General features: G+C 37.6%; 2 protein-coding genes across 3 annotated transcripts in view; both read left to right on the top strand.

Moving 5' to 3' along the window:
* The window catches only part of fam171a2a (family with sequence similarity 171 member A2a), a 39,150-nt gene extending 28,070 nt beyond the window's left edge, over window positions 1-11,080 (top strand). The window contains exons 4-8 of the mRNA XM_027139088.2: window positions 1,849-2,007; window positions 4,135-4,314; window positions 7,919-8,032; window positions 8,374-8,500; window positions 8,899-11,080. Coding sequence (XP_026994889.1) covers window positions 1,849-2,007; window positions 4,135-4,314; window positions 7,919-8,032; window positions 8,374-8,500; window positions 8,899-10,393 — 2,075 coding nt within the window. The 3' untranslated portion in view covers window positions 10,394-11,080. The remainder of the gene's footprint in view (window positions 1-1,848; window positions 2,008-4,134; window positions 4,315-7,918; window positions 8,033-8,373; window positions 8,501-8,898) is intronic.
* Window positions 11,081-13,557: 2,477 nt separating this feature from the next.
* On the top strand, window positions 13,558-26,484 carry syngr1a (synaptogyrin 1a). 2 transcript variants are annotated; one of them, XM_027139089.2, is made up of 5 exons: window positions 13,558-13,869; window positions 14,871-14,970; window positions 20,286-20,523; window positions 22,082-22,227; window positions 25,396-26,484. In XM_027139089.2, the coding sequence occupies exons 2-5, from the start codon at window positions 14,875-14,877 to the stop codon at window positions 25,600-25,602; spliced, it is 687 nt and encodes a 228-aa protein (XP_026994890.1). In that variant the 5' UTR covers window positions 13,558-13,869; window positions 14,871-14,874; the 3' UTR covers window positions 25,603-26,484. The 2 variants fall into 2 exon arrangements, with proteins under 2 accessions (XP_026994890.1, XP_026994891.1); XM_027139090.2 differs by lacking the exon at window positions 25,396-26,484 and adding an exon at window positions 23,302-24,990.

Raw genomic sequence — 26,484 nt, 5'->3', positions numbered from 1 at the left:
GGCCACAATACATCCCCAGTGTGAAGTGTATTCTGTGCTGCTGCTGCTGCTGTGTGTGAAATAGCCAAGCTCTTCAGGAACCTAGCCAGCTTGGCAAACTACCAATTATAGATAGACTTTTCTGTTCTTTCCCAATATAATCATACTTTTCTGTGTCAACATTACTGTGGCTGAGTTAAATGTGGGACAGTTTTTTCCTTAATGTGAATTACTGGTACAGTAATGATATCAGTAAAAGAGACCCAGAGAAGGAGCCTTACTACATATCAAATTACTGTCTGATACCATAATATCTGATACACTTTCTTCCATCAGCTGTTGTCTGTTTTGTCTGCGCTCTTGATGTTATTAGATTCTGTCTGTGTTGAAGTTGAAATGATTAAACTTAGTATAGTGTGTTATTTTGAAAGATTTTGAAAGACAAAACACAGACTGTTAAGACTGTTAAGAGTTAACACTCCATCAGAAGATAAGGACTAGTTTTTTTTTTTTGTTTTTTTTTGTATGCCTAGGCTTAGCAGTCTAATAGTGCCACCATTTCGAAGACTTAAAAAAATAGTAAACAACATAAACTTTTATCTGAATGACAAAAAATATGATTGGATAGTTTCAGATTGAGGGTGTATGTGATTGACAGAAATATTATTACTCTATAGAAATTCTGGGAAAAACAGCACTATAGTCACAAAAATTGTTGTTTTTATTTATTTTTTCATAAAACTGTGTTGTGTTTTCAATTGTTTGCTATCCAGTACTCTTTGCTCATGTGTACCAAGGGTTCCAATAGTCGTGGAGGACACTGGGTTCATCATGCATGGATGAATGATGAACTTATTACGTTTTTTTTTTTTCACATTTAACATGAGCAAGATATCAGAGCGTAATGTAGTTTGCATGTTCTCCCCGTGCCTTGGGGGTTTCCTCCGGGTACTCCAGTTTCCTCCCCGGTCCAAAGACATGCATGGTAGGTTGATTGGCATCTAGTGTGTGTCCGTAGTGTGTGAGTGTGTAAGTGAGTGAGAGTGTGTGTGTGTGTGCCCTGCGATGAGTTGGCACTCCGTCCAGGGTGTATCTTGCCTCGATGCCCGATGACGCCTGAGATAGGCACAGGCTCCCCGTGACTCCCGTGACTCGAGGTAGTTCAGATAAGCGGTAGAAAATGAATGAATGAATGAAATAATTAAAATTCTGTAAATTTTTTAACATTGTATATCTCACTACTTGGATTAGGCCCAAGTTGAGGCACAAGGTGTGTAGTGGACAAGAGCAGAATGTGTGTGTGTGTGTGTGTGTGTGTGTGTGTGTGTGTGTGTGTGTGTGTGTGTGTGTGTGTGTGTGTGTGTGTGTGTGCGCTATGGGTGAGTGAATATAATGGATAAAAAAAAAACAAGAGTGATGTAGAGTGTGAGAGTGGATCAGCCTGTCTGAGCCTGTCAGTAACTAGCTATCTCAATGCTAATGAAAACAGACATCCCAAATTCACACACACGCGTGTGTTTTGGGTTCTTCCATTTTGCGTTTCGCCTTCCAAGGATAGCTGTATAGCGGGGAATATTCATATTCACAGTACTCTACATCTATATTGTGGTTGCTGGATTTGAACAGATATGTTTCTAAAGATAATAAAGGACATGAGTGAGTGCTAATAGCAAGTTATTGCATGTGGGTATATTTACTTAACCTTATAATGAGGCTCAGATTTGAGGTCTCTTAAAAATATGTAGAAATGAACAGATGAAAATCTCCCCAGTTATTCAGGTTAGTTTCAAAGTAATACAAATTGAACTCTTGTATAAATTCTTATATTTTACTGTAGCGTAGTGAAATGTATTGTATTATGTATTGTAGGTTCCAAAAATCATCCATGGGTACAGCTCCAGAGAAAAGCCATTGGACCCACAGTCAACGCCTCCCAAGTCACTCTCTCGGCCATGCTCACATCCACAAGGAGCCAGTACGAGCTTGGTGGCTTTCCCTACCCCCTCGGCCTGGAGAACAACAGCACAGGTGTGTTCAAAAAGATTCTTTCATTCGCTTCACTTGAAAATGATGAGTTTACATATTCCACATAATCAGTCCTATTACTTCGAAACTTCAAATGATTCTTAAATATTTACCACATCAGACCTACCAACTTAAAGTAAGTCACATAGTAGCTAGCATCTTAGGAATACGGTTTTTAATCTTGATAGCGATATTTGCTATTCGCTAGCGATATTTTTATCTGGAATGCTTCACATTAGTCACGTCGGTGTTTTAAAATTTCTGATAAATTTCTGACCCGCACTAGAAGCCCCGCCTCCTTCTCTATCACCTGTTTGTAATCATACACAACATCTTTAAAATACAAAGAAGAACATGGTGCTATTTAGCAGAAAGAAATTAAACAATTTCAGTTTCAACCACTAAAATCTTTCACCACAAATAATCAAAACAGATCTTTGGTTGTTCAATAAAAAAATTTAATATAAAAAGTACCTAACAATTTACAGATAATTTTAATAACAATGATAATTAGACAGACACAATCATTAGTGCAGTTTAAGCAGAAGGTCAGCAGTGACAATTTAAAACTATTCCATTGTCCTGGTTTCAGTGAATTTGCAAAATATCGAAAATTTAATGTGTACAGTAGGTTATATTATACATCATATTATTATGTTATTCCCGTTGTTCCACTACAGGGCTTCTACAGTAGCTCAGTCTGTATGATTGCACCCCCTAGTCTATCCAGTATTGGGCAATCTGCCCATTTATTTGGTCATGCATTATACACACTGTCCAAACCCCTTGGTTATTTTCATGTCCCATGCTTTGTGTGTACAGAGTGATCTGTCTCCTCCCCTACCTTCAGTGTCAGTGTTCCAGCATGACCCAGCGCCTCTTAGCACAAACACTTAATGCTAGGTTACAATATGTCCTTTGTTGCATCTCTCTACGTCCAGACACGTCTTTCTTTTTCACTGATTTATACTCTTTTGTTAAGGCCAGAGACTGAATTAAGTTAAGTTAGGGTGAGAAGGATAGACGACAAAGAAATATCAACATCCTTATTCATGACTCATTTACAACACAATAATAACAGGAAAAGAACACAAAAGTCCAGTAAGACTTTTTGATGATTTATGGCATTTGTGAATACAGAGACAATGTGAGCTCCGACTGTGCAAATATTGTGAATGGTTTAGTTTTATTAATCATAGCAGTAGTCATTTCGAGAGAGCCACTAGCATAAAAGGAATAAAACGCGTTCGATTACTTCTCACAGCACATCCTCAATCGTCTCATTCCTCTTAACTCAACAACGATTTAATAATTTCATAAAGAACAGGACATCATACATTTAAACCGTGTACAATGTTAAATTAGTTCTTGACAGATCCAAAAAAAAAAACCCTAAGCTCGTCACGTTACCAAGAAAACAGCGAGAACTTGTTGACTGTTCTTACACTGGAGACTCCTTCCACAGATGTTAAGTAAAATCTCCTAAACCAAAAAGCTTTTTAATATCAATAATGATTTGTTTTTCTTTCATAAATAACCATTTAAAAATCCATTTTTAGTAGAGTTCGATTTACGTAACGTTCACCGTACAAGTTCCTAAAATTGAGCTTTTGCTATGGAAATGTATCAGAAAATGTACCAGAACTAGTACACTATTATTAAAGCTATCATTTAAATTACAACAGGAGCTACTGTCAGAGCCAGGGTTCTAGAAACTTCTCTCAGGTTCTCAGATCTGAGACTTCAACAGCTCTGTGTATGATACACAGTGTGAATGATGAGCACTTGTGGTGACATTTGTGATTGTAGATAAATTCAGTTAAGACAGCAAATGTTGTCTTTTTTCCCCCATAAAATACTGTTTTCAATTCTGCAAGCACCCACATAGAATAAATATAGAGAATATGGAGAACATAACCACAATGAGCATGTAATGTCAAAGAAAACAAGAGATACTTCTGGAGGAACTTGAGCCACTCCTTAATGCAGAGTATTTTAAACTTCTTTATTCTCTCTCTCTCTCTCTCTCTCTCTCTCTCTCTCTCTCTCTCTCTCTCTCTCTCTCTCTCTCTCTCTCTCTCTCTCTCTCTCTGTCTCTCTCTCTCTCTCTCTTACTTTTTCTGCCCTCAGGCTTGAACAATAGCTGGGTAGAGCTGACTGCAGTGGCTGCAGTTTGTGCCACGCTCACTGGACCCAATGGCACTGAGGTGCAGGTGTCAGAACCCATCCATGTTTCTGTCCCGCTTCCCTCAGACTCACCCGTCAAATCTGCCACCAGTGTCCCCATCTGGAGGTTTGAGGACAGGACAGGTAAACGGCCATGTGACACATTTCACTGTAATGAGCATCACATCAAATGTCCATTCAGTCAGAGCTGAAAATCAGGTTTCACACATTTATAGATGGAGTTTTCAGTGTTTTCACAACTACCTTCAGGCCACATCACAACACATCAACCCTTAAGTGTTATGCCTTATCTAATCGACTGCAATATTAGAATTTCATGCATATAACGGTTCAGTGGCGAACAGTTATAGGTATTATTTTCCTCATTATAATTTCATTTGAATTGAACTTTCGTCATTTGAAGACTTTGGCAGGTAGGAAATAGTGTTGAGTCCATTGTGAACTCAGAGTTTGTGCTGACCCTTTAGATCCTCAGGAGTTCTCAGATGCAGTATTATAAACAGTTGTGCATAAGTACATAAGTACATAAGTATTATAAACAGTTGTGCATAAGTACATACATTATAGTACTTATGCACAGTTGTGCATAAGTACTATAAACAGTTGTGCATAAGATGGGTTTCCTTCTGAGTCTGGTTAGAGATTCATGATATTTTTCAATTTTTAATTAATATATTTAAATTAATTTTAAACTTTAAATGTATGTATTTTACGTGTAAGGATTTTTTTTTATTCTTATTTTTATCCCCCCCCCCCCCCCCTTGATTCTATACTTCAAATGAGACAAATGTGAATTGAATTATAATTCATCATTAATTCAGAATAATAAACATGCTGTGCTTGAATAAAAGAAGGGATCTGCTGCAGCTGTTGGAGGTTAGAAGATCTCAGGTCATGAGCAGTGCTGCTTCACAGAGGGACCGTTACATGAGAGAGAGAGAGAGAGAGAGAGAGAGAGAGAGAGAGAGAGAGAGAGGGAGAGAGAGAGAGGGAGAGAGAGAGAAAGGCCCATTTGAAACCTTTGATGCAGGCATTTTTTTAAAGCACAGAGGACAAGGACTGCACAGTTTGTGCTGGTTGCCTGGGGAACCTACATTATTTGGAGACATAATCCACATTGTATTTTTGTTATGCATCCTTTGGAAGAGATTTTAAGCTAAACATCTGCAAAATATGGTTGTATTTATTATAAAGAGAATTTATGAAATATAAATCGGTCTAATCTATTTATCTTGAATTTATTGCCAAGAACTGCTTTAAAAAAGATTGTACACAGATTACAGACAAGCTGGCTAAAGTTGTGTTGCACCACTGTATAGGATGTAGTTCGTGGTTAATAGTTGTAGTATTTATCTTTATCCTTAGCTCTTTTACATGGCTCTGTTTGCTTGAAGGCCTGTGGATTTTCATCCTTTGGCTAGCCATAGCTGATTTTACTAGCAAGCCAGCTCAGTATTACCTGCCACTTAACAACAGTCAGTTGGTGTTAGAGTAGTGTGGAACATCTGTAACAGCTAGTATCCAGTGCAGATCATTTAAAAATAGTGTAGAAAAAAATGAGATTTTTATGTAAGAATTCAAATTAGCACTTATGCTGGCTTTATACTGTATGAGTTTCAACCCTATTGTCCTGTCATGGGAAATAAATCGTACATTGTAGAAGGTTGTAAGATGTTTGGCATTGAGATGAGATCGGTCAGCTCAATGACCAGCTGGGTCACCAATGCCTGTCCCTGGATATAATGATTTGCAAAGCTACCATGCTTGCTAGTAGATAGAAAAAAATATACGTATTATCTCAACCCAACCTTAAAGAATGAGCATTCTATTTTTTATCCCCCCCCCCCTCCCCCAGTCATTCAAGGATCATATCTCTACTTCTTTGCCATTTAAAACATTTTTCCTAACCATGACATGTTGTCATGGTTAGGAAAAATCCAGGATCATTGATTGATGGTGTGGGTAGAACATAGTAATTTAATTGCAGGTTTAAGGTTAGAGGATCTTTGTATAATCTGACATGTACACATTATCTCACCATCTGTTATAGAATTCTGCAGTGTAATTGGGATCATTTCATACTGTTTGACAAGTAATAGCTGTAAAAGAAAGTCTAACCCTGACTTTAGTTAGCTTTGTCCGCTATCATCACGATTTTTTTATTTTCTTTGGAATCACAGAGCCTATCCTTCTGTTAACACCATCTACAATTGTGTGGTTAGTCGCATGCTGGAGTAGAGCAACTTTAGGCCATTTATTATATTCTTGAGTATCTAGTATAACATATATTGAGGTATAAAATTTGTATTTTATTATTTGTACATTTGTAGTGGCTTACAGCCAAATATAATTTTGCCTGCTTTCCTGCAAATAGCTGCAGTGTTTACAGATTAGTGCGAACCTGCACTAGTGTTAACTTAAATGTCTATATATCACACTGGATTAGATGCTACAGGATGTAATGGAGGGCTCTGTTCATCTGGTTGTTAAGCGACAGCTTAGTAATGCGAACAGGGGAAGAATGGATATGAATATGCAGCATGTGTGGGTGGGCAGAATGTACTAAGGTCTTAAAAAAAATAATAAACGGTCAGGCAGAGCCATGTTTTTTGGGTGTGTGTACAAGCATGAGTCTTAGACAACGGTCTCCTTTTGAAGCCTATTTGTTTTAAAGACAGTAGAGAGCTTAGCCTCTTAGCGAGCTTGTGTGACCTGTTTTGGGAAAGCCCCCTATTTCAGGCACTCAGCAAAGCTTGCAAGATTTAAGTGCATACATTGCACCCTAGTGGCCAGACTTTAGCATGGCAGCTGTGTGAGATCTTTATAAATTGCCTCTAAGGACTTAAATTGACTGCTGGAGCTTTCAAGTTATAAATTATAGCACAGCATGGAGCTGCAAAATGGCCAGCAGAGTTTGAAAATAAGCTGGCTGTAAATAACTAGGACAAGGAAATATATTTGCCAAGTGTGAGAGACAGACAAAGCATAAAGGAAATTGAGAGTATTTAGTAGTTTTATTTGTGTGTCACCCCTGAACATATTTCTTGCACATACTGTCTTGTATGTATTTTTATTTCTGTATGGAAGTAAAAGTAATAGTACAAAAATTAGTAAATTTTTGCCCCTTTCACTAAAGAAAAATGGAACATTGGACAGAACAACAGCTTTATTCCTAATCTCTTAAATGTTAGGTAACAATAATTCTGACACTAGCTACAAACTGCCTTGATAAACACAAAGTGTACATAGCAACATATTACAGTGATGGGTTAGTTTTTATTCGCATTTGCACGTGTTGAAGTTTCAGTTTGTTTCAAATTAAATAACTTAAAATACTAAGTAAAAAAAAGGAAAACGTTCCCATTGTGGATGATCTGCCTGAAAATTGAAAGTGAAACATTGGTACTTTTGCAGTCAGTGGTCACTGTTTGGGTTGCATTTCATTACACTCAGACAGTATATTGCGTTCTGATGTGATGTTTTAAATTGAACTGTACCATTCGGACTTGAGCAAAAAATTCATCAAAGGGCCTCCACAATAATGGACTCCATTTTTTTCTATTTGTTTTCTAATCCACAGATAATACAACTCTTGTACATAATTGCCCATAGTACAAATAATATAATAGATGCCTATTTATTTACAAATTACTCTATGCTTTGTTCAACCTATGGTTTGAACTTCTATATAGGATCTCATTGTGTTTGTTTGTGTGGTTTCCTTCAGGTCTTTGGATTAGAAGTGGTGTGGGCTACATTAAAAAAGATGGGTCTCACATGACCTGGAGCTTTGTGGCTTCACAATTAGGATACTGTCTTGCAGCTTTTCCATCTGCTGGAGGTGAGCTATGTTTTGCCCTATACAGTTGCATACACTGTTCAAAGCCATTTAGTCAAATCTTTGTTTCCTCTAAAAAATATATAAAATGTTAGAGTTACTGGTATGCTGCCGGTATTTAATGAAATAAACTTGCCAAAAAATTCTAAGGCAGCTACAGTAATCAAGAAACTTTTTTCACATTCATATTGTTCACATTAAGCTCAGGATATATATTCACATTAAGCTCAGGAGATAAATCATGACATTATATTTTAATATTCTAAAAAAAAAATTCATGCTCTAATATGTTTTGTAAATCAGAGGTTAGCAAGAATTATAGTATTTTCATATTTCTGTTCCAGGCAAAGTGCTGAACAACTCTGGCCTGAGAGATATCACTACGTACCACACCATCTTCCTTCTGACAATTCTGGGTTTTATGGCCTTACTGGTTCTCATCCTGCTCTGCATGTTGCTCTACCACTGCAGGTATCTGAAGTCCAACTGTCCATGTTGAACAGATCGAACCACAAAAGCCAAAACAGATTAATGGCTCTTTTTACTTGGGGGTGAGGCCACCTGTACAAAAAGCATAGCTGTGGGACTGAAGTGGATACTGTGAATACTAGCTTAAGACCTATTTGTATATAGACTAATAAATAAGCAGAAAGCTGTTGCCACAATGGTGGAAGCTAACAATTGGCTAGAAAATCAGTTGTCTATAAAATCAACAAACTTGTTATTAATGATTTTGAAGAGGAATGTTCAGCAAGAGCTAATATGTTTATGATAATGTGGTGTCAACATACTTTTATCCATATAGTGTATATAGAAATTCAGTAGTATTTTTTCTCTCATGCTCATCACAAACATTCTTTTTCTGCCAGGAGGAGATGCCTGAAACCCAGGCAACATCGCCGTAAAATGTATATCTCATCTACTCTGGAGAGTGCCAAAAGGGACCAGGGTACATCCACTTCCCATCTTAACCTCATAAGTGGAGGACATTTGGAGACAGCTTCCTCCACTGGAGCTGGTGTGAAATCGGACCTGTCCTCTACAAAGGACTTGCACAGCTCAAGGGAAGACTTTTTCAGGCGCAAGCAACGCCATTCCAAGGGGAACAGCAAACAAGGCGAGAGCTTCCCACTGCATGTCTTGTGTTCTAACAATACCAACAACTTAGATCTCCTTCTGCAAGATGACCATCGAATGAGTTATAGTCCAACAAATGATTCTGATGATCGTAGGAACCATCGTCATCCCCATAATGCCAAGGACAACCAAGGTTATACATCTGATCCTCCTTCTCCCCCACAGCTGCTCCCATTTTCTGGTCTCTACCAGGAGCAAAGACGGGACAGCAAGCCCCCAGAGTACTCTGCCTCTCAGGCTGCAGATAATTTAAACAGACCTGTCTCCATGAATGCACAGCCAGGCCAGCTCGTCTTCTGCCATTCCATGGAGCAAATGAAGGACAGCATGTACCACAGTGTTGTTCCCACTTTAGTCATCCCAGCACATTACATGCGCCTCTCCACAGATCTGTCATCCATGGAACAGGCTGTGGAAAGGCAGCAGCAGCTGCAGCATGATGTGGAGGCCATTCAGGTAAGCATGACATTACCTTGCCAGCAGAGTCAACAGCAGCAGCAGGATGCCAAGCTGCAGAATGAGACAGAAAAAGCTAGCCAGCAAGGAGAGGGGTCAGTGTCTCAGAACTGGAATTCAGATGCCTCCACCAGCCCAGTCCACATCCCTGTGCTTTTCAACGAATCTACCATGACACAGATGAATGGAGAGCTGAAGGCTCTCACAGAGAAAAAGCTACTGGAACTGGGTGTAAAGCCTCATCCTATGGCCTGGTTTGTGTCCCTTGATGGCCGTGCCAATTCACTAGTCCGGCACTCCTACATCGAGCTGGGTAATGAGCCTCTACGGGCACCCCAAGAGCACCATGCAGAGACATACCCAGGGAATGCAGGAAGGTCTTCCCAGAGAAAAAGCAAAGAGGAAAGAAAAGCAAGGGAAGGGGGTGAGCGAAAGGCCCATGGCAAAATCTACTCTAAGCTCCCAGTCATTGACAGCACTAAGCCTAGCACCAGCAGTGAAAGCCACAAAGGCCCCTACGCACCAGAGGATGGTTCAATGGCACCACTACTTGATGACACTCCTGAGGCCAAGGGTGGAACATTTCCACGTAAAGGACGCAGCCGGGACTACAGTGGCCACAGTAGCAACACAGAAGCCCGCAGGGATTTGGAAACCAGCCCTGATGACGATGACAATGATGGAGATGACAAGGACGATGAAGGCGAGAATAAGAAGAGCCCGTGGCAGAGGCGTGAAGAAAGACCACTTATGGTATTCAATGTCAAGTAGTCCCAGCAAGCATTCCACCATGGACTCTTCAGTTTTCTTGTCTGCCAAGACAAGAAAAAATGGTATTGCAGTCAAGAATCATCATGGAACTTTGTCTACACTGTTGCCTCTTACTGTGAGTCTCTTGACTCACTCATCAACAAAAAAAATGCACTGTTGCTTTTCTTGTGGACCAGTTTACAGAAGACATAGTCAGAGGCGCATCACCCCAACAATAGAGACAATATGATTTTAAATGTGACTTGCCTCTACTGGACAGCAAGTACTCAAGGTCAATTCTTTTGAATGCCCTGCAAGTGTATTTTTGTAGGATGTCAACACCACTAAACCAGACTATGCTATTTTTTTAAGCCTAGTTTATTTCTTGAAATAATTTGGTATGGTTTACTTTCTGAAAAAAATGTGACTACCCTGAAAATGATGTTTCTTCTATAACGGTCACTTCTGCACTCTACTAGGAATCATTATGAGCCATTTTTAAACTTATTGGACATATTCCATGGGCCTTAAAGAATTTCTCAAAGGAGAGCGTGCCCAACGATTAAGAAGTGTTAAAAAGACATAACAACTGAAGTGTGGAAGGTCTGGATATGTTCAGGCTTTCATAACAAATTGTTTTTTAAATAATTGGTAAGAAAATATAGATGTATTTGTCTGAATCAAACCATAATAAAAGGGAGCAAAATATTGCTGGGTTAATATGTTTATGCTAAATATGCCTTTCCATTGAATGCCCCCGAATTTGGCCTCTTAGAATTTTGCCCTTGTAACCTGATCTGTGTAATTAATTGTCATATTCTAGAAGGCATTCTTTTTTTGCAGCTTTACAGAGTGAATCTTACTGAATCAGTAGTGAAACTAGTGTGTCAAATAATGAAATAAATTAAAAACACTTTAGGATATTAAATGGAACTTTGTCTTAGAGTTTAACTGGCAGTTTGTATTTTCAAAGCTGATTTTTACTGTCCAATAACTCTATGCTATAACAGGCCATAGTGTGTGTGTGTGTGTGTGTGTGTGTATATATATACACACACACACACACACACATATATATATATACACGTATATATATATATATATATATATATATATATATATATATATATATATATATATATATATATATACATATACATATATATATAGTCACACCTCCAGAAACATCCTTAAATTGTATGACAACTTATATACGATGACAATAACTATGGCTGACATAAAGTCTGTCACATGGTATTAGTTGTCTTTTCATTTTTTTATTAAAAGAAGAAATATGTGTCATCCATGGTCTAATAGAGACCAAAATATATATATACAAAAGCTTTGTTTATTACAATCAATAAAGTGCTGAAATATACATACCAGCTTATTTTCCCAGGGGATACGTGACAGCAGGATAAAGCTGCCTTAAATAATTTTAGAATTTCATATTCATCTTTTTCCCCCTTAAAAGTTCTTTCCTGGCATAATGTGGTCATAAGCTGGTCTAAATCAAGCATAGACATGCTTGTACTTGGCTGTGGTTCTTGCACTTGGCATAAAAAGACACTTGTAATGCTAGACTTCTTCTACTGTCAAGAAGCATTCTCCTAGTTTTGCAGTTTGTAATGGTGATGCATGAATGCTTTTACACTACAGGAAAATTATCAGGTATTTTTTTTAACATGATTAAGTATTGCTTAGTCAAGCGTGCTTACTAAACTTTGTGAACCACTTGTTTAATAATAGTGTAGTAAACTTATAGTTTGGCCTCATGTGTTATTTTGACTGTTTTCTGATAATGACATTATCTTACGTGTAAGATGTACTAATCTCTTAATTGTTTCAAATAATTGTTTTTGTTTTGTTGTGTTGTGTCTTTAAATATCACACTTTTTAGAATATAAATCAATAAATGCTACCCATAGCATGCCAAAGTACACACTTCAAAGTAAGAATGATGTACTAACAACCTGCCATCTTATCTGTCACATTCTGTTTCTCTTGCTGCCTATAAAGTGCCTTTCTGTGTCAGAATCAGCCCCAGTCTCGCTGGTTTCACATAGCTCTGTTATTCAAAATGACAATCTGACATAAAGGGCCACATACAAATAAGACAAGACGTCTGCACTGTCTTTCTTTTTGCTTCACCAAGGCATATCCTGTGTCTAATAAACCAACATGAACACATTTTATTTTATATTCCTGGCTTTTTTTTTTATTTATCAATAACTGCTATAATAAATCAGATCCCGTAGCAGGACACTGAGCACTCTTTTGCCCTTTTTTGTTTGTTTGTTGCTCATGAAGAAACTTGAAAAGGTTGCAACAGATTTTAATCTCTAGTCATCTGTAATTTGTGATAGTTTTTCTACACATAAGTATGCATAATTATTATAACTACTGTATATATGCATTTTATGTCAGTCGATTTTCCAGTTTTTAGACTATAATACATATAATATCATGTATAGATACTAGAATGTGAGCAGAAGTTGTTTTTATGATTTTTGGATGCTAATGCAACACTAGCAACACTCAAATCTTAATGTATGGGCACACAATTGTGTTTCAGTTTTAAAACACTTCACAATTTGAACTGTTGCACTTGCACTGTATCACGGATTTACTCTTATACCTTCACCTTATTTCATGGCATTGTTATTAGCTTGAGAATGTTTTACAATAGAGATTCTATTGCACTTCTGGAAGTCTCTCTGGATAGCAGCATCTGCCAAACACTACAAATGTAAATGTAGGTAAGTTTACCGAGAAATTATTCACATAACGAATAAATAATTCATGGCAGATTTTTTTGTACATTGATGAACTTGATTGGATGCTAAACTGATATTTAAATAAAGGTGAAGTAAACGTGAACAATATACAGTGTATAATATACAGTTATAGGGTGAATTATCTAAGAAGCAGTGGGGATGTTTAATGAGTATTTTTTTTTCTAAATACAACAATGTACAGTTACTCCAGCTTTTTAAATACCCAATGAAAAAACATAATATTGTACAACGTTATATTGTTACAAACATATCAAATCAATTATGACGCTAGGAATAAAATATTTAGGAAACAAATATTTTCTTACTATATAATATGTTTTTTAATTAAAAACATCCCGCCAGATGGCGCAATATTTTCCTCACAAATTAGCATAATCGGATTGAGTTAGCTCATCCATGTTGAACGAATGCGTGAATGTGAACATTTATGTTTTGCACTAATTGACACTTGTTTTATATCGAAAATTAGCCGTTTAGCTAAAGATTTTTTGTCAGTATCATTTTAATGAAGAGAAAACGCACGAGTTTGCTGGCACTCGCACGCGCAAGCAGTCACGCGGATGCGCTCTCGTGCTGCTTTTCCTGCCCTTGAAGAGAGAGAGAGAGAGAGAGAGAGAGAGAGAGAGAGAGAGAGAGAGAGAGAGGGGCTGACGGATAACGGGAAACAGTTCTGGGACAGGAGTAAGCGAAGATTCGAGGGTCAGTGTATATATATATATTTGTTTTGTGTTTGAGTTGTTAGTATTACCTGTATAATAACCAGTGGTGTTGGAGCTGTTGGCATTACCTGTATAGTAGCCTGTGGTGTTCAAGCTGTTAGTAACTGTATAAAAACCTGTGGTGTTTGAGCTGTTAGTACCTGTATAATAACCTGTTACGTTTGAGTTGTTAGTATTACCTGTATAGTAGCCTGGGGTGTTTGAGTTGCTAGTGTAACCTGTATAAAAAGCTGTGGTGTTTGAGCTGTTAGTACCTGTATAATAACCTGTTACGTTTGAGTTGTTAGTATTACCTGTATAAAAACCTGTGGTGTTTGAGCTGTTAGTATTACCTGTATAATAACATGTTTTGTTGAGTTGTTAGTGTAACCTGTATGATAACCTGTGGTGTCCGAGTTGTTAGTATTATCTGTATAGTAGCCTGTGGTGTTGGAGCTGTTAGTATTACCTGTATAATAACCAGTGGTGTTGGAGCTGTTAGTGTAACCTGTATAATAACCTGTGGCATGGGAGCTGTTAGTGTAACCTGTACAGTAACCTGTGGTGTCCGAGCTGTTGTGTAACCTGTACAGTAACCTACTGTATGGAGTTTTAGCTGTTAGTGTAACCTGTATAATAACCTGTGGTGTTCGAGCTGTTAGTTTAAACTGTATAGTAACCTGTGGTGTTCGAGCTGTTAGTATTACCTGTATAATAACTTGTCTTGTTTGAGCTGTTTGTATTACCTGTATGATAACCTGTGGTGTTTGAGCTGTTAGTATTACCTGGATAACAACCTGTGGTGTTTTAGCTGTTAGTGTAACCTGTATAGTAACCTGTGGTGTTCGAGCTCTTAGTGTGACCTGTATAACAACCTGTGGTGTTTGAGCTGATGGTGTGTGCTGTGGAATGAAAGATGTACATTGCCCTAAATTTTTTGGACCAAAGTAGACTACACACGTGATTTCTCGCTAACATGTTAATCTGTACAATAATCGGCAGGAGGATGGAGCAGGCATACGGGGCAGGAAAAGCCGGAGGAGCCTTCGATCCAGTAGCGTTTATCCAGCAGCCGCAGCCTATCCTCCGCTTTGTGTCCTGGGTGAGTAAGGGTCCTAATAATTGTAATATTCTAATTCTTGCAGCACCTGGTAAGTGTGTTTGCATGTGTGTGTTAGAAAGAAACAGAGACTAAAAATCTGATAAATAGTGCAGCGGGTATTTAAACACATGGTGAGAGGGTGGGAGAGAGAGAGATTACAGATGGATGAGAGACAGACAGACAGATAGAGAGAGAGAGAGAGAGAGAGAGAGAGAGAGAGAGAGAGAGAGAGAGAGAGCAGGATGGGGGAAGGGAAGGCAGGTGGCTTTAGAGGTTACTATAGTCTACAACTGTCCTAACTGTCATCACTCATCATTACTCCAATTACGTTTGTTTTTTTTTGCATGAAAAGATATTTGATGGATGTCAGAAAATATTGTACAATGTTTATTCTGAAGTATTCTGTGCTTTAGTGATAAGATATACATATATACACATACATACACACATACATACATATATATGTATGTATGTGTGTATGTATATGTGTGTGTGTGTATATATATATATATATATAATGCAGATACAAGTCAAGAGCTTGGGTTAATGTTCACATCAAACATTAGATTGAACAGAATGGTGCAAAAAAGCATTAAGTGAGTGACTGTTCTGTGTATGGAAATGCTGTGTTGATTAGGCTTCTGATAGCTCAGAAGCTTTTGACGAATTTTCTTTAAAAGCAGATCATTGCACTTATTCTAATATGTTACTTTTTCTGTAGTAACAATGTACACAGGGACTTGTATAGTACACACTAAGGATTCTTCAGTGTCAGGACATAGGTCATTCTGTTTCAGTCAGTTAACTCTGTAAGGGAGTCTGGTGTGGGAAAGTCTTCAGGAATATATTTTTGTTTTCTTTATTATTACTAAAATTAAGAGAGAGAAAAGAAGAGACAGGCTGTTGATTAATAAATTTACAATTACAGGAAATAATTAATTTCACAGATGGTTCAGAATATCTAATGCAACTATAAAAAGGGATATGTAATTACTGCCAAAATGTTGTGTTATGCAAGGAATAAGATATTTGTTGTTATAAGCCAGCTGCCATATGCTACGCTGTGCCTTTGTTCTGAAACACATTATCATTTTATGAATCTATGTTTAATATCTCATTATCACCCAGTTGATCTTAGCATGAAATTCTGTCCATGTGCCTATTGGCTAAAAGAATGAATGAATATGGTACAACGTTCATTCATAATTTACACAGTACATCGTTGGAAAAATGGTGGAATATTCCTAGTGTGTTCCTATATGTGTTGCATGACACTTTTTCCATGTTCCCATCCACACCATCTGTTCTCAGGTCCATTCAAAGTAAAAATAAACAAACAAACAAACAAATAAATAAATAAATAGAACAAGAATAAATAGCTGAAGCTCAGAGCTGAGCTTTAAGAACTTTAGAACCCCAGAGCTATGAGGGCCAGATTTGCATTATTGATTTTTTTTTTTTTTTTAAATCTAGTACTAATAACAAAACTGGTATGCTAATATCAACATTTCTATGGATTTCTATTAAGTGTGTGTACATAGGAGAAATTTGCATTATGATTATTATACATCACATATGCATCATTTGTCTTTAAATGCATGACTGTGAAAGTGTGTTAAAGTATCACAGTCGAATAAAAGTGACTTGCTCTCAATTGTGTTCTTGTGCAAATATGCATCATATAGGACTTGCTGCTCAGTGATCTTAAATCAGCGTTCAGAACTGTTTGATATACTTGTTGTTATTTCCTGATAAAGGTATTTTGAATACTAAATTGTCCTTTGTTCCTCTAAGTGGAAGACAGATTTCTTTCTCTTGCCTCGGCTCTGAGCACTGGGTCAGGAAGATTAAAGGGAAGGATTTATGGTGGAGGGGGTGGTGTAAGCAGACGAGGCATGGGCATACAGCAAAGAGAGAAATTAACACCCCGAATAACTCTTAATAGAGTAAACGCTTACCTTCTGACATTATGAAACGTCTCACTGAAGCCACATGGCATTGTAATGTATGCATGTGTAAAAATCAGTTTCATCATGGCCTCATGTTAGAGGTTGCATTTGTGAGACTGTCATGTGTTGAGTGACCTTGACATTATACTGTGTTTGATAAGGATACTAAGGTTTCAGCCATTAAAGCACAACTTTAATGAAGAATATATGGAAATCCACCTTAATAGACTTTTGTGGGGTTATAGATGTATCGGATGTGTTTATCTGGAGTAAATATTGTAAATGAAGGCTTAATAAATATGTATGTATATGGTGTTTGGACATGAAAATATAGTAATGAAGGTTTCTCATCCAAATATGCATGGCATTGTGGCAAATCTTGATTTCACATTCTATAAGTAAGAGCAAAGTGTGAAGGTCTATTCAGCAGAGTAATAGCACAAGTGGACATAAAATATTGCAATCCACACAATATAAAATAGAGACAAATCAGATTGTTGGTGCACATTTTAACGGCACAATCTTGACCAGGGCACAAGTCTTCAGGGTATCCAGGGTAATTTCAGCATAAAAGCACGAAAAGCAAGTCACATCTACAGTAGCTGTCGACAAAAGAGGAATCTGTCTGAAGGCGATGTCTGTGTACTAACCCATATTGTATCATATAAAACATAAAACTACAGCTGCCAAACTCACTGCAGAATTACATGTGCATATCACATCTCTCTGGTTTTGAAGACAACTCTTTGGAGCTCCAATTGGTCTCTATTCATGGTCAGGCTACTATTGCCAAACCTTTGGTCACACGTGCCAATGAAAAACATTAGCTTCAATAGTGCAAGCAGCAGAAATCTTTTGTTCTCTCATGAGTCCACCTTCACTGTTTATCTTACATCTGCAAAATTTACTGGGTGGAAAAGCCTAAAGAAGTGTGCCCAGGGGTGGATCAGTGATGGTTTGGGCTGCAATATAATGGCATTCATATATCATGGAGAGAGAGAGAGAGAGAGAGAGAGAGAGAGAGAGAGAGAGAGAGAGAGAGAGGTGCAGTCATTGGAAAATATTTATCTTTAGGCTGATATCAGTAAGTCAGCATTATGCTGTGTTGCATCACATCACCACATTGTTCATTGTTTTCCACAGCATATTCATTCTGTGCATATGCTAGCTACCTAGCATTAATTTAGTAAAAATGGCTGGGCAAGCGAATCCTCATGTGAATCCTCATCAGTGATTCCTATGATTACTGTATTCACTGCTGACAGATTTTTAAACACAAGTTGATGGTGTGTGCTGTGGAATGAAAGATGTACATTGCCCTACATTTTTTGGACCAAAGTAGACCACACACGTGATTTCTCGCTAACATAGTCTTGTGATATGCACCATACTTCTGAAATACTAAACATACACATACACCATTACTCTAAGATATGTAGCAGGGAAAAAAATGCTCTGCTGATGATGATCACAAGATCAGGACCCCACGTGCTGCTTCAAACAAAGCCTGCTTTCATGTGCTCATGGGGCGCAGGAGCCTTGTGATCCAGCTCACTCACTACTTAAGGCCCAAGACAGAACGGTTGCCCTCAGGATAGCTGTGCGAATGCACGATGTATCATTTTTATAAAAATAAAAAAGAAATGGTGGTAAATTGCTGTAGTTTGAGAAGAATAAAACATTTCAGAAAGAACAGAATGTGTTTTATCAACTAATTTTGTCATTATGATTTATAAGTGGGGAAATAATGAAAGGCTATTAAATAATCATATAATCAGGACGCTGACTTAGTTGTCAAAAAAACAAAAAAAAACAAAGAACCGATGCTGATAAAGAGGGCAAACATTTGTCAATTCTAGTTTGCTACCTCTAAAAGATGGTTGGCAGAGCTCCTGCTCTCTCTCTCTCTCTCTCTCTCTCTCTCTCTCTCTCCCCCTCTCTCGCTCTCTCTCTCTCTCAGTGTATGTGTGCTTTCAGCTTCAGCAGAGCAATCTAATCCGACTCTGACTGAAACTCAGACCTGCCAACCTTTACTCATTTTGTGTAGCAGATACGCATTTAGACATTAAAGTACGCTGCTACGATTTGTCACTTCAAAATACGCATTGTAAAAAAATGATGCCTTTGAGTACAACTGTCTGTGCATTTGCGCACCAGGCAATGCGCCTATGTGTGTAACCGCATTGGGCAGCAACCTGGGAAAATAATAATTCGACCAATCATAGCACCAGTTTAATGTGTCTTCAACGCTACAAGCGGAGAGCCGTCAAAACGAATGTGGTTTTCATCTGTCTCTGTCCGTCTTCAATCCTTCTTACAGTGACTGTTTTTTTACAAGTTAGGACTTAACGTTTCAAAGGTAAATGGCCAGAATTGTGAATTTCATCCTGCCAAACCACAGGCGTCGTTAGACTCCTTTACTGGGGCATGTGCCCAAGTGTCCGGTGTTGTGCCTCAAGTTTAAGTTTTACGCACATATCAAGTTTTACTTTATTTGCCAGTATTTATATAGGAAACGTAAGTCATGTCTGTAAACGCATTGCCGTCGTACCTTAACGGAAAAGACAAACTGACGCGAGCACGCAGAAATCAATATCTGACAAAACTAATGTAATTTTGAAATATCAATCGTATTCTGACTCGATTGTTACTGGCTCCTGTAGATCACATATTGTACATTTTGTACTGTACATCAGTACTGTAAAATGCAAATCTTCTTACATGCCATTTGTGCCTTAAAACATAATAATGTACAAAGTGTTTTCACGCAAATGCGCGTGGAAACCTATTATGAAAAACATGAGAATGATGATGTGTGTGTTTTGTGTGTGCCTTGCAGTTAGTTATACACATGATGTCAGATGAGGATACTGACAGAGAGGGAGAGGGAAGCAAATCTAAAAAGAAGCGAGTATACTGTATGCCCCTCAGAAGTTCTTGACCGGTGTTGTGCCTCAAGTTTAAGTTTTACGCACAGATCAAGTTTTACTTCATTTGCCAGTATTTATATAGGAAATATATAGTAAAAAGTTGTGATGAGTGAGCCTGTGAACTTAATCAACACTGACCAGCAAATGTGCCTGACCTCGTCCCGCGTCGCTGCAGTAAGTTCCTACTCAAAAACTTTTTCCAAGGTTGGCAGGTCTGAAACATAGTAACTGAGCTAAATAGTGCAATTCGGATTTTAAACAGACATTGGGATAAAGTTCGCTGTGGTCTGTCATGTGTGCTTCACCGCCAATTTTCAGAAATCTGTTCTTTGAGTGATGACTTTATTCTACTAGAAATAACCAAAAATAAGAATTTTTAATATTTTTTATATTAAGGTTTAATCAAACATTGTTTCTCCTTTCCAACCTCCTCTAGATCTTCTCCATAGTAATTTTTGGGTGTATTGCCAATGAGGGCTATGTGAACCTACCTGAGGATGAGGAGGAGTACTGCATCTTTAACCGTAACCAGAATGCCTGTAACTATGGTGTGACTATGGGCTCTCTGGCCTTTCTCACCTGTCTTGCCTTTTTGGCCTTGGACGCCTATTTTCCACAAATCAGTGGAGTCAAAGACCGTAAGAAAGCCGTTTTGGCAGACGTCAGCCTCTCAGGTGAGATGCCTCTACATCTCATCTTATATATTAGTTTTACTTTAGAGTAATATTCTCCTGGACACCAATTAAAATAATAATATGATAAGAATGTGTACATTTTTGTGTAGAAGCTGGTTGTTGGAACTGGTAAGGATTTTTGATACTGCATATGGCTTATAAAGTTTTACTTTGATTTCATATTTATCAAGAGAAAATCACATTCTAGCACATTACACAATTATAACACAAACATAGATGTATGGATACAATTAATGTAAAGACTCAACAAATATTCATTTTAAATGTTTACAATACCCTGATTTAATTAAAAAAATTATCTATTTTCAGCAGCCTCCCTTAATGCTGTTAAATTGCTTTCTATCTATTAAGATAGATAGATAGATAGATAGATAGATAGATAGATAGATAGATAGATAGATAGATAGATAGATAGATAGATAGATAGATAGAAACAAATTAAACAACAAAATACAACAACAGCAATCATAAGATTTATTATTATTATTAATAATAATTATAATAATAATAATAATAATATTTTATATGAGGGGCACGGTGGCTTAGTGGTTAGCACGTTCACCTCACACCTCCAGGGTTGGGTGTTCGATTCCCGCCTCCGCCTTGTGTGTGTGGAGTTTGCATGCTCTCCTCGTGCATCAGGGTTTCCTCTGGGTACTCCGGTTTCCTCCCCTGGTCCAAAGACATGCATGGTAGGTTGATTGGCATCTCTGGAAAATTGTCTGTAGTGTGTGAGTGAATGAGAGTGTGTGTGTGTGTGCCCTGTGATGGGTTGGCACTCCGTCCAGGGTGTATCCTGCCTCGATGCCCGATGACGCCTGAGATAGGCACAGACTCCCCGTGACCCGAGAAGTTTGGATAAGCGGTAGAAATTGAATGAATGAATGAATAAATATTTTATATGACATAGATGGCTATTACTGTGTATAACAGGCAATGTAGCCAAAGGTTTACAGTCTCTCTCTACACATAATTACATAATCCATTTTTAAAAGCATTCCAGAATTTGTACCTTTGTGTATAAATGTATATATTTATTGGAAGAATTCACGCTGAAGATGTGGCTTGTTTATGAAAAGGCTTGGGCTGTGATCTTACTGTGATCTTGCCATATGTCCTTCAATCCCTGCCAAACATTTCCTAAGTCCAGAATTACTGCATAGCTGGAGATTGCTAGTTTATTAAACCCAGAAGGTCCTAAATAAATGAATATTGTTTAATTCCAGGCTGCATGTAAGCTAATGTTAAATAAATAAATAAATAAAGCCCTGCCTTTAAATTGTTTGACTTCAGAGTTTTAAGAGCAAAGCTGTTCTTTAATATTTACTTGAAAAGCATGGGTTTGCTGCTCTCTGTTGGCTAACTGTGGAACTGCAAGCACTCTATTTGTGCATTTGGTGTGGGTTAGTACAGACTACTGTATTTGAATAATCCTAATCTGGTTTTAACAGACTCTTAACTCTGATCTGAGACTTAACATTAATCGTTTTCTTACATCTATATTGCTTTCTTTTAACATGTTTTTCTTGTTCCTCAGCTGGCTGGGCCTTTCTGTGGTTTGTGGGTTTCTGTTTCCTGACTAATCAGTGGCAGGTAACTAATCCTGAAGACATCCCTTTAAACGAAGGTGCAGATGCAGCAAGAGCAGCCATCACATTTTCCTTCTTCTCCATCTTTACCTGGGTCAGTACCACTATTTATTTTGTCTCTGAATCCAAGATATAGCAAAGCATTTTTCTCTTTTTTATGATACCATATTCATGTAAACAGGTGATTCGTCTTGCAGTCTACATTCTTGTCAAAGCTGCTGATACAGAAAATTTATCAGCACCTTCAGACCAATCAGATTTGAGAATTGAACCTTTCTGTGACGTACAGAATTCTAACCATGCTGCCACGATGTGCTTTAACACTGTAACATCTTCCCATGTGCTCTGTCACATCTGTGTGCTTTGCGTTTCTCACTCTTTAATGGCCATACATTTCACAATGGATATAGTCAGATAAACACACTCAGATCAAACGGAAGGTTTCTGTCATGTAAAAAAAAAAAATCAAACCAAGGCAAATCATGTCAAAGTGGCTGCATACTTATAGGATTGTTGTTTATTTAAGTTAAGTTGTTTATTTATTTATTATTTTTGGTTTCTGATTGTTTTTTATTTTGTAATTTCTCATGTAGCATGGAAAAAGGTCTTACGTGATTTATCTTGGTTTAATTTTTTTTTTACATCACAAACCCCTGCCATTTTATTAGGGGTGTGTAGAATGTACATATCCACTGTAAATGTCTAAACATAAATATTTAAAAGTCTATGCAACCTTTATTCTTTGTTAGTGTGAACTCTTTTCATAAATGCTGGGCTAAAAGTTGAACTAACCGCATATTCTCTTCTTGTTTATCATATGATCAGTGCCTGACCGATGTTCTGAGGAAAATGACATGCTGACAACACACTGATCTTCCTTTATAGTGGATGTGCTTTTGGTCTGACTCTTTTTTCAACGTCTAACATTTACAATTAACACAAATTTTCTTGCCAGAGTTTTTAACCATACGTCTGTACTTTCTACTCTCTTTTTTTTTTTTTTTGTAGCATGGAAAGATTTATTATGATTAGAATGCTGGCTAATTTTCATCTACATTGGACAGTACCGAAGATTTGTTACGATTTAATGTATACGTTTTTTGTTTTTTTTTTACCCCGTGTCTGTCATGTTAATGCTCACTGCGCCGGTCGTTTTTTCCTTCTCTAGGGTGCGCTAACGTTTCTTGCTGTGGAGCGTATGAAGAGAGTTTCATTTGAAGAGGAGTACAACAAACTGTTCACCCCTCAGCCTCCTCCCCCATTTGTTTAACATGCTACAAACTTATACAAGCACAGGGACAGATGCTGGGGTCCATCAACTGAGAAGCCATTTCTCTCTCTCTCTCTCTCTCTCTCTCTCTCTCTCTCTCTCTCTCTCTCTCTCTCTCTCTCTCTCTCTCTCTCTCTCTGAAAGTATGAGGACTGAAGTACTGTGAAAGAAAATAACATTTGCACAGAATACCAGTGCTGACCATGGGCATGGTGTTGTTATTTTTGACAGTATTATATAAACAAAAATATAAACATAATAATCATAATATTCTACATTTGCTGGCCACTTTAATATGAACACCTATGCACCTGGAAGTCATGTGGCAGCAGTGCAATGCATAAAGTCATCAAATAAGATACAGCTTATTGTCCTGTTTTGATGAGCTCAGATTTTTTTGTAACCTCATATTCCTAAGCTGGGCTGCCATGAATGGTGCCTGATGTGGTCCTCTGCTGATGTTGTTCATCCACCTCAAGGTTTGTGTGTTATTTGAATTAGAATCCTGTCAACTCAAACAAGTCTGGTCATTTTTTTCTGATCCGTCTCATTAACAAGGTGTTTTTACCCATTACTCATGTCGTGTCATGTCATGGACCTGAAGGATTTGAGAAATACTATATCAGTCCATCTGGCACCAACAAGCATGCCGTGCTTAAAGTCACTAAATTCCCTATTCTGAGGTTTCATGCCGTTTATGCATCGGTCTGTTGCCACAGGGAATTTATTTAAATCTAATAAATATCTCTGACTGCACCTTCGTACATGGCTTCAATACAGTTTTCATATTTCTCAGTAGAATCTTCGGACGAAGACGGCGTATATCCACAAACGTCTTTAAATGTGACAGATTGATTTTCAGATTGTGTGTGCTTTTGTGTGCCTTTAATGTCCATTATCTTCTAAGTCTTAATTGAAGAAATGTAAGTGAACATACATGCAGGATGCTGGATGCAGTTCTGCAAAGATTTATTGTTTTATCTCTTTCACTGGGCAAAATAAGATGGACCTTTTAGCTGGAATTTAAGAACAAAAGTGTGTCCGTAGCGTGTGAAAATAATATCAATGTACCAGGGAAATGATCTTTTCTCTGTTTGTGTATTTGCACCTGTTGTCTAGCAGGCACTATTTATACAGGACACTGTAGCGACACCGGATGTAAATCTGGACCTGTTGGATGTTTAAGGAAATAATAATATGCACATGTTCTTGTAGGATACAGTTCTTCAGATCATTCCTTTATGTTGTTTAGGGTAACTTGATTTTTATGTCCTGTTGAATTTTTTTTTCCAAATACAATCATTTTAGCTTAGTATTTTGCATCATTTATAGATTGTAGTTATATCGTGTATTGAATTGTTGGAGCTGTATTTTATTTTGATTTTTTAATGTTCTTGTTCTTAAAATGCCAAAAGTGTATTCAACAACAACAAAACAAAGTTTGTTCCTCTGACCCTGTATTAAGGATTTTGGGGTTTTTTCTGACATTCGTTCACATGTGTAACTCGGTGCCTTTGGGTTCATTAAAGCTGCCATTGTGAAACTGCCCCTTTACTAGATCTCTCTGATTAAAGAAAGTGAATTCGTTCCTTGTCCGAGTGCTTCGAGTTCCTCCATTAATCAGACATAGTTATCGTTATACAAACATTTTCTTCTCATTAAATCACTTTTTTCATTGTGGCTAGTTTATGATTTAATAAACTAACATGCCTGATAACCTGTAACTAACCAAATTAATATTTCTCTTTTCCCCTTTGTCTCTCTCTCTCTCTCTCTCTCTCTCTCTCTCTCTCTCTCTCTCTCTCTCTCTCTCTCTCTCTCTCCTCTACTTTTCATCTTTGTGCACTGAATTTCTGGTCATTGATTGATTCTCACTGCCTCTCCTACCCTAATAACACCATCACATTGCTGTCCACATGTAATTCTTTCCATTTCATTTCCTCACGTTTTATTCACCAACCATTTCTCTGCTCGATCACTCGCATCCTTCAGGCCGGTCAGGCTTTCCTGGCATTTCAGAAGTACAAGCTAGGAGCAAGTTCCAGTCTCTTCTCGCAGAACTACACTGACCCGAACGAGGATGCAGCAGCAGGCTCTGAAGGCACGGAGTACATGGGTTACACAGGAGACATGGAGGCACCGGGCACTGTGCATCCCAACTACGATGGATCTACTGGTTACCAGAGCCAAGATTACTAAAGGGGTCATGCAATCAGCCAAGGAAATTTTGTTGGAAGATCTATAATGGGCATCTATATGAAATGAAGAACATTGAAAAGTGGAACTTTGGGGTGAGATCATGAAACAGAAGCTCTCAGATCTTATGGTGTTTCAAGAAGCAGCATGTGGTATTCATTGACATCTCACTGAAGGGGTTTAATCTGGGGATGAATGGGTTTTACATGGGAGGGGAACTGTTAGTGTGCAACTGTTCTGGTTATAATGTTTATAAAATTCACAATGTGTGTGTGTGTGTGTGTGTTTCAACCACTTTGCCTTCAGCTAAAGAGAGCAAATAGCTGGTGGAATTTTGTCATTTTAAGTGGGTTATTTATTTATTTATTTATTTATTTTGTGTGTATGTGTTTTTTAAGTTTGAAGCTTGTAGATTCCTAAAGGGGATGTTTTTTAAAAGTAAAATCCGTAGTTGTATTATTACACACTGTAGAACCCATACAGGTTTTTCACAAAGGGACACTACAAAGAACTTTTAGGATGATTGATTCTGATAACATGTTTCCCCTTTTTTTCCTAAACTGGCAAGAATGATAGAAATGACTGACTATGTTTAAAGCACATACATCCGATCTAGTGTTTATATGGACAAAGTAAGCAATCTGATTTTGTCTTGTATATGTGTATATATAGGAAATGATCTGTGCAAATTTGGAAGGAAAGAGCTTCAACTGCAGTCTTCTTTTTGTAACGCTAAATTCCATTCTAATATCTAAGTATTAAAGAAATGATTACATGGAACACATCCCTTCAATAATCTATTTAATTTATTTTTTCAATTATTAATAATCAATAATCACTCAATTTCATTTAATTTTTTTAAATACAGACCTTTGGGGAGATATA

This window comes from Tachysurus fulvidraco, chromosome 15 (genome assembly GCF_022655615.1).
Source record: "Tachysurus fulvidraco isolate hzauxx_2018 chromosome 15, HZAU_PFXX_2.0, whole genome shotgun sequence".
NCBI classification, from domain to species: domain Eukaryota; kingdom Metazoa; phylum Chordata; class Actinopteri; order Siluriformes; family Bagridae; genus Tachysurus; species Tachysurus fulvidraco.
The sequence above is the reverse complement of the archived record's forward strand: the minus strand, read 5'-3'. Positions and strand labels throughout refer to the sequence as shown.

Bases quoted from the DNA above. Each gene is read 5' to 3' on its own strand.
- syngr1a (XM_027139089.2), top strand. From the start codon at position 14,875: ATGGAGCAGGCATACGGGGCAGGAAAAGCCGGAGGAGCCTTCGATCCA. The intron at 14,971-20,285 runs GTGAGTAAGGGT...AACCTCCTCTAG, and splicing joins TCCTCCGCTTTGTGTCCTGG to ATCTTCTCCATAGTAATTTT. The intron at 20,524-22,081 runs GTGAGATGCCTC...CTTGTTCCTCAG, and splicing joins GGCAGACGTCAGCCTCTCAG to CTGGCTGGGCCTTTCTGTGG.